Here is a 9,156-nt window from a genome sequence, read left to right on the forward strand (position 1 = left end):
CTATAATCTATGAAAATCAAAAGGGCAACTGTAGAGGACCGGACCTTCTCATGATCAATGGCTGGTCTCCTGTGCTATAGAATCCTCTGTATAATCACATTGACAACAACATCAACACCGCGTTCACACTTGATTCTGCTAGGAGGATCAAAGGAGGATCTGATCTCAAAAGGGCGATCAAAGGGAGATCACCAGCTAGTGTGAACGTGATCAGGATCACGATCAGATCCTCCTTGTTGGTCTCCCTTTATTGCTAGATCAAAGGGAGATCAGATCCTGTAAAGGCGATCAAAAAAAAAGTGTGAACACCGATCCAGATCAGATCCTGCAACTTAAGCTGCTCACATCCGGTGTGTCAGGTGGTTAAAAAAACTAGCGCACACAATCAATGACCTCGCACAGTAACCTTTGCCATCAGCTGAACTGAACTTCCATTTATCTATGCGAGATCAATGCGAGATCACACTCAAGTGTGAACGCGGAGTGGGGATCCCTGCACAAAAATGCTTGATCTCGCTTTCGGGATCTGATCCTCCTTGGATTCTTGTAGGAGGATCAAGTGTAAACGCAGTAAAAGTCGCTTCGGACCTTCGAGGGTTAATTTGATAAATATCTGTTCGAGAGACCTGTACAAATATCATATGAGGCTGTTATCTGGACTGATAAATTTCTGGACTGTTTAATCTCACCATTCTATCAATAGCCAAAGCAGGTTTCCACGAATGCAGACGAAAACTTCAGACTTAAAAAAAAAAAATGTTACTAACAGGGGCTTCAGGACAATCTCAATGTTTTAACTTTAACCCTTTTTTGGCCAAATAGACGTGAGTGTTTCGGAGAAAACATTTTTTTACCATATTTTTACTTGAGGTAAGAGACTCGTTATATTTTGTCTGTTTCCTATGGACTCCATTTATTAGAAAAATGTAATAACTATATTTCAGAGCATCCTGTAGCCCCTCTTTAATAAATTTGCAATTGTCATAGAGTCTTGTTCCGATTAAATAATAACAATTATCATAGTGTTTGATGGACAAGTAAAATCTTGTATCCGTTTAGGTTTAGGTTTACACTGTGAACATTTATTTACAATCTCATTGGATACATTCAATATGCTGATGCTGTGCAATAGTGCAGCACCAGGCTTTCAAAAGTGTGTTGGTACCTTATGTTATTTTTGTTCCTGCATTACAACACACACAGAACAAACTTTCAAAGGTCAAAAATTATGATCCCTCTTCTGTTATGGTAAGTAGTATCTCGTACCATCACATCGCCCCTGTATGTTGTACTAGCAGTGAATGGGACCTGGCTATAGCAGGCATGTTGTTTCTTATACATTAACCCACACCTATGACGTCATGCTATTGTTAAATCGCTCCATTATTTTGCACGAATGGCGCGATGGGTACACAACTATTCACCCATTGTGCAAACTGGTGAAACTGTCATTATAAAGTTAAGGATTAGTAAGAGTAAATGATGCCATAGACCATATTTTGTTTTGAACACAAGTTAGAACTACGCATGTATTACAAAATGATCGTGAAGACTTTCCACAAGTTAGTGAACAGCTACATTGTTAAATTATTATTTAGCTGAGATGTTAAAAAATGTAACTTAACTACAACATTCATTTAAGCTTTTCTCGGATAAATCAATTTAATTTAACCAGTAGGCCTACTCTCTTAAATGAATTCAAACTGCTTAATTTATCATACACAAACATGGTAAGTGAGTAAGCTCCCTCAACATTAAGTTGGCAAAGATACTTATTTCAATATCATTATAAAATAACAGGAATTTTATTGAAATTGTTAATCAAAGTTATGTCAGAAATAATCTTAAACTACAGTCTTGTACGGTAGGTCACATCTTTTATCTTAACCTTTTGTTTTTTTTGTAGACCTAGCAAGTCGGCTACAACATCATCCGTGTCATAGTCACTTTCTATCACTTGACTTAATTTACTTTGAGTCAAAAAACAATAATTTTTCTGCTGCCACTTTCGCTCCCGATCCATGATGCCACTGTCGAAGGAACGAGCCTTTTTTATTTCCTGAATGTTGGTTTTTTATCCATGCACCACCAGTTGTGTTCACTGGAGTGAAAAAGCTTACATAATACATGCAACGATTGACTTAAAAATTAAACAATACCGCGCCATTCGTGCAAAATAATGGAGAGATTTTAACAATAGCATGACGTCACAGGTGTGGGTTAAGTCGCATAATTCCCTCGGTGAACGCGAGCACCTCGGGCATTATCCTGTATGTAATTCAATTTATAAATTACTTTGCTCAAGATCTGCTCTATAGTCAATTGTTCTTTGTACAACCTAAAATCATTCAAATAGAACTATTGATAGTACTAGAATATTATTATCATTATTATTCATTTGGCCATTTCATATAGAACAATACAATACATGTAATTGCAAATATTAGATTACAGTAATAGGAAAAACAAAATGAACAAATATGTTGAACAGAACTAAATAAAGGCATACATGCTAAATAATATGTACTGTTTATTTAAGAGTTTTTATAGTCAATTCTTTGTTCAACCCCAAAAATCATTTACAAATTTACCCAGTCAGTTTCCCTTGTGGTTTATATTGATATCTGAAACAAAAAGTCGCATCCCCTTAAGGTGATCCCCTAGCTGCCGCTTCCCAGGTTGTATCGTAATTTGGGTGTGATCCCTGGCTACACGACAGTTAACGGTTGTATGGCTTCAGACTGGCACCCCCGAACAAAGATATTGACAAAATAGGGACACCGCCAATATAGGGCTAGATAGCTCAGTTGGTAGAGCGCCGGCACGTTAATCCGGAGGTCGTTGGTTCGAATCCCACTCTAGTCAATTCTTTGTTCAACCCCAAAAATCATTTACAAATTTACCCAGTCAGTTTCCCTTGTGGTTTATATTGATATCTGAAACAAAAAGTCGCATCCCCTTAAGGTGATCCCCTGGCTGCCGCTTCCCAGGTTGTATCGTAATTTGGGTGTGATCCCTGGCTACACGGCAGTTAACGGTTGTATGGCTTCTGACTGGCACCCCCGAACAAAGATATTGACAAAATAGGGACACCGCCAATATAGGGCTAGACAGCTCAGTTGGTAGAGCGCCGGCACGTTAATCCGGAGGTCGTTGGTTCGAATCCCACTCTAGTCAATTCTTTGTTCAACCCCAAAAATCATTTACAAATTTACCCAGTCAGTTTCCCTTGTGGTTTATATTGATAGTTTTTATGAATGGCACCTTTGTACAATGTTTCACATTAACTTTTACAAACACCAGCAAGCTCATTGTGAAGTGTGTTACCAGCTAGGACCAGTACATAAAGCTGCTGAATGCACAACTAGTAGCTGAGTATAACAAACATGGTCACCAATAAGGTGTGGAGCCAAAATACCATACTATACTATACTATACTACAAAGGCATTTATAAAGCGCTCTTACAAAAAATGTATCACAGTGCTTTACACAGTGCTTTACACCATGTCATGGGAGTACCCCCTTATTAGACTGGTATTCTATTAAATCTTAAAGAAATCTTTTCTGCTCAAGCAACTCCATGAAATTGGGCCCAGTCTTCATGTAAGACACACTGGTGTGGAAGCAAAGTAGCTGCTTCTATTCCAGTGCAAGTGTACGGTACTCTTTAGTGAGTATGGTCATTACAGTACAGGACATAAATTGTACACTTTGACAGGAGTGCCACCTACGTAACCTGTGGGCCCAACTGGAGCTATTCAGGAGTAAATATTGCTTTTAAAAAGTATTCTGCTTAACAACAAAAATCAGCAGTGTATGAATCACAGATGATACATGTAGAATACATGGTAGGATTGGATTTAATCTTTGTTTGTTATATTTTTATTGTGCTTGCCTCTTTTTTTAGGGCTGGAGCAGCTCTATGAAATTGGGCCCAAGATCCAAACCACACTCCAATAGTACCAGAGCTTGTGTTCAATGTTCTATAAACCACTCAGCCAGCTTTAAAACTATTCAAATACATTCCAAACTTTTCATTTCCATTTACACAAGATACTTTTGTTTTAAAAAGCTTTTAAAATGAAAGCATTATTCTATACAAGTGAGAGCATAACTGATGATGTGTTTATCTAAACTAACAATCAAAATAGAAAATAAAAAAGAAAGTGGTAAAAATAAATTAACAATAATCATTAGTTTACTTGAACAGTGTTGAGTACATTGTCTGATTTCAGTTGACAGGCATTAAAAACAAAACAAAAAACCCTATTAATACGAATAAATGTGACCTTATTGAACAACAGTGCCCTCTAATGCATGTAAATGCAACTACATTTCAACCTGTTCATTTCATACAATTATATTGCAATTTACACACAGTAACTGTCTTTTAGTTTAAAAAGCTTAGTAAAACAATAAAGCAATTTTATATACATCTGGGAGCTAGCAGATGATAGTGATGAAGTGTTTGTGTTAATTTACAAGCAAAATGGAAAATATAAGAATAGTAGTAAAAGAAAATAACAATAATCGTCAGTTTATTTAAACGGTGGTGAGTACATTGTTTGATTCCATTTGACAGGCATTAGAGTTAAGAAAACAACTATTAATTTGAATAAAATTTAGTGTGATCTTATTGAACAACAGTGTCCCCTAATGCATGTTGGAATACCAAAGTTCATCGTTAAAGATAATAGGTGGGCATGATAAGCCATTCATTGTATTATAAGTACTTACAAACTCTGCAAAATGTGAAGAGACAGACAGTAAATTAGTTAGGGGCAATAAATCTTGCTATTTGTACTGTCCACTTATTAAATTGTTGTTTCCATGCAACCAAGATGCAACAAGGTTATTTTTGAGTATTTGTTGTTCCACATTCCATCTTATCTTAACGTGATTCTGCACCAAATTTGGATGTCACATGGAAGTGGAACACCTTTTTTTGTATCCCTTTTTCTTTTTTTTTCTTTTTTTTTTTTCGTCACATAAACAGAATTTAGGCGATTTACAATATTTTGTTGTTGTGAAGCATCGTAATGTACATAATGCCATATTGCCTCCTTTGCCTTTGGCTTCAGACATTTCAGATTGTGGATGCTCTTCAAGGATATATTTAGGTTTAGGAAATTAATTGTCCAGATATTCTGATGAATCAAATACAAGGCGTACAAAATGTTCACTTCCAACAATAATACTTTTACAAGTGTACAAAACAGATTGACCAGCAGGGCAGGAAGACTTAACTATAAACAGATTGTCCAGATGACGCCCATAAACCCCTCTTTCTTTTACTGTACACTTAATCCTATTATCTGTGTCTTTGCTTTGGTTTTAGTTGGTTTCAATGAGTCTTCCTTGAAATTTTAAACAGTGCATCTCTGACAACCTTGTATTCCAACAAATAATTTATGGCTTGACATTTCGACTCTAGCAGGAGTCTTCCTCAGAGGCTAAATGACAACACAACAAATATAAACCTTGTAATCCTATACAACATACAGTGTCTCAAAGTTATTTCAATCACGTTGTTTACCCATTGACATTGTATGTTATTGTTAAAAATGTGACTACTGCAACAAGTCTCCTAATTAGGTAGGAGCCAGCAAATCGCTACATTTACAATATCATGAACTAGTGTAATGTGTACGTTATGATATTAGTTCAGTTGTTTTGTTTTTATAGTTCACTTTCGCATGTTAAGTGAGGTACTATTCTAACTGGGAAACAACTTGGAAGATGTTTACTAATGTCAGTGCTTCTACTACAAGATTGCCAGATGGTGTGAATGTGATGTCATTGGCATCACCACAATCCTCAATGACACATCCAATGTACTTGCCATCAGGACTGTACTGACATATTCTATTGGTTCCTCCATCAAACTGAGCAACAAAGATACTACCATCCTTATCACAGCACACACCATAGGATATTCCAGACTGATCAGTATCTACTGAGAACACCTTTACACCCTGATAATCAACTGAGTGTAAATGTGGATCACTTGGACTGCTGTAGATAATCCTCTCATTGTATAAAGTCAAATAGTCTACCTGTACTGGAGTAGAGAATGTTCTGATGAGTGATCCATCAGGGTTGTAGAGTGAGATTAGCTCTTGTAAATAACCCACTGCTATGAGATTGTTTTCATCCACTGCAAGGCATGATGGGGAGAGCTTTCTCTCACTTAGCTGGAACTGATGAATGAGCATATATTTCCTGTTAAAAACCTTGACTTCTAGATTGTCAATTACATACAGGTGATCATTATTGTCCACAGTGAGTGCTGATGGTTCAGAAAGACCTTTTAGTTTTAATCTTTGTGGGCAGTGAGTAGACTGGGATGTGTTTGCTGCTACTTGAGGTTTAAATGCAATCAAGGCATTGTGGTCTATATATAATACTACTATTTCATTGTCGGAGAAAGCTGCAACAAACTTTACCACCTGAAATTCTGTGAAGTCAAATTGACTAAAACTTTCCTTCAGATTCCACTCCTGTTTTGTATGGATTGTTTCATGTTCCTTGGCCTGAGCCTCTGCTTTAGCTTGTTGCTCATCTTCCAGCACCAGTCTTCCCACTGACCTTTCACCTTCTTCAAACTCAAGAAAGGAAAGCCTGTCAGACACAATCTCGCCTTGTATCTTAGTAAGTTCATCAAGATTGTTTTTAAGTTTCAGCTTGAAATCCAGAATCTCATGAGAGCTTGCTTGGGTGATGAACTGATTCACTTCATCCAGCTTGTGCTCTACCTGGGTCACTTCTTGTGTGTTGGTTGCCTCTGCAGTTTCAAATGTCTGGACTCTGTCTTTGTAAACACTCCCTGCCTCTTGTTTCAGCTGCTTTTCCTCTTCTGTGATCTTTGCTCTCTCCTTGGCAGCCTTCTGGGAGATTTTCATATTGGTTTCAGCATATGAAGATTCCAGTTTCTTGCGAGACTCACTAGCTTGTTCCATGGCAGTTTGAATTTCAGCCTTGCATTTCTCAGCTTTTGCAACCAGCTCTGCGACTTCCTGTTTGCATTTATCCAAAGCCTCAGGTATACCAATAAGGTCATGTTTTGGATTGCCATGATCAAGAATGGTACAAGTTGTGCATTCTAAGTTCTGGCATGTGTTGCAGTAGATGTTCAGAGTCTGATCACTGTGCTTGTCACACTTTGGAATATACTCCCTGATTTTACTCCTGTACTTGTAGTTGACTTCTCCGGAATGCAGCTGTGCCAGCATGTAGACCTGATGAGATTTAGTAACAGGAAAACGTTGATGTGCATTTTGGCAATCCTGACAAAGGAAATAATCACAGTTTACACACCTGGCAATTGCTGCATGCTGTTCATCATTACAGGCTTGACATTTGACCTCTGACCCATGACCCTCAATGAGTTGCTCCTGAACAGTAAACTCATCCACCAGGGCATTGATTTTAAAGTCCTTAGGTAGACTGTCAACCTTGTTGTCTTCTAGTGTTGTTTTCTTTCTGCACAGAGGACACAGTAGGATGGAGTTGTTAGGATCTTGTTGGTGAAGCTCCTTGAGGCATGTGAAGCAGAAGCTGTGTAGACAGTCTAGCATTGTTGGATTGATGAAGCGATTGGTGCATATTGGACATTCTAGATGATCCTTACTGATCTTATCAAGCACTGAATGGACTGTGATACTGGCAGCCATCTTTGACTTTAGCTTGTTACAATCTTTCCCTGTTGGTACAAAAAGGTCAATTCATTTTTTATTAATCTACTCATGTTTTCAAATGTTATATCTTTTATTGTGTCAAATGACTTCAGGTGACTGTTCTTGTACAAAAGACAAATGTGCTGGACCATGTTTTTGCACATATATGTATAGTATGTATACGTATAGTGCATAATTTGTGCATTGTTCATGTTGAACACTACATTACAACACACATTAATATATTGCGCTCATGGCTGTGTTGAGGTTGAGACTCAAAATTTAGTGCCCTCTTCTGGTACAAGAAAAGGCCTATAAATATAGTACTCCACTTGTTTGGAGAGTTTGCTTAACTGCCCTTTATATATAGTTTTGCCCCTGGCAGTTGCTCAACTATTGACTGACCCTATTTAAAAAAAAAAAATTTAGTTGCAGACCTACCAAGTCTCACGCATTAGGCGTGAGACTCGCGCATTAGGCGTGAGACTCAAGAAAAGAAACAAGAAAATAACGCACAATCTTCAGAATGCACGCAGTTTTTCAGAATTATTAACTTGAGCTGGCATGCAAACAGAGTGCAAATTTGAAGATTGCGCACGCTTTTTGCTCTATCAGATGATTCAGCCGACAATTCGGCAAAGCGCAAAACGTGAATTGCGCACAAGTTTGTCGGATTCCTTAGCAAATCTGTTGAGTGTCAGTGTACCTTCGTCAACCACATTCACATGCAAACCATATTTTACAGGTACATGGTACAAATAATTTTCCCTACAGTTCACGGACTAACAAGTACTTACACACCCTCCTGTTCCTTGTATGTGCTGTGTCTGTGCTGTATTGATTCATACAGTCCCTAGTGCACTCTGTAGCAGTTGGCATTATTGCTCATCATTCCTTGAAAAAAACAAATCCCCTTTCTATTTATAGATCCAATGATGTCACCGTGAAGTGTGGTAAATCATGTACATTACAAGGCATGATGATGTACATGTAGACTTTAGGCCCTACACCTCTACAGTGGACGTGTTCTATTTTAACATACATGTAGTGGAAGATTTCAAACTGAGTGATTGGCCAAGTAAACATAATAACATGTTGCTCATCCCTGCTGCGTTGGATGCCGCCCTGGTTTAAAAAAATATATATATAATAATAAATAATCAATGAAATCATACAAATTTTCAATCTATCTTTTCTGCATTAAACCATCTACATGTATTTGTTATGGTGGAACATAGCATGGGGAGGGGCTTTGGGGAGGGGGTATTGCAATCAGCTGCAAAAGCATAATGGGGATCTAAAAGAATTACCATTGAAATGGTCTCAATCAGCACTGAAAACATAAAAGTAGGGTCTAAAGAGCAGTTTCATTTGCTGCAGCTACAACAACCTTAGGGCCTATTCAAATCTTGTATAAATCGTAGAGTTTTGGTGGTACTTTTTGTACGTGGAGCTTCATAGTGTTCGATTGCAAGAGTG

At 37.7% G+C, this 9,156-nt stretch overlaps 1 protein-coding gene across 1 annotated transcript; it reads right to left on the reverse strand.

Moving 5' to 3' along the window:
• Positions 1–4,364: 4,364 nt before the first annotated feature.
• On the reverse strand, positions 4,365–8,526 carry LOC117290205. The gene is made up of 2 exons (XM_033771463.1): positions 8,475–8,526; positions 4,365–7,703 (listed from the first exon to the last, which is right to left on the reverse strand). Exons 1-2 carry the CDS (start codon positions 8,521–8,523, stop codon positions 5,713–5,715), a joined length of 2,040 nt encoding a protein of 679 aa, XP_033627354.1. The 5' UTR covers positions 8,524–8,526; the 3' UTR covers positions 4,365–5,712.
• Between the last annotated feature and the right edge of the window lie 630 nt (positions 8,527–9,156).

The sequence above is a fragment of the Asterias rubens genome, chromosome 5 (genome assembly GCF_902459465.1).
Source record: "Asterias rubens chromosome 5, eAstRub1.3, whole genome shotgun sequence".
NCBI lineage: Eukaryota > Metazoa > Echinodermata > Asteroidea > Forcipulatida > Asteriidae > Asterias > Asterias rubens.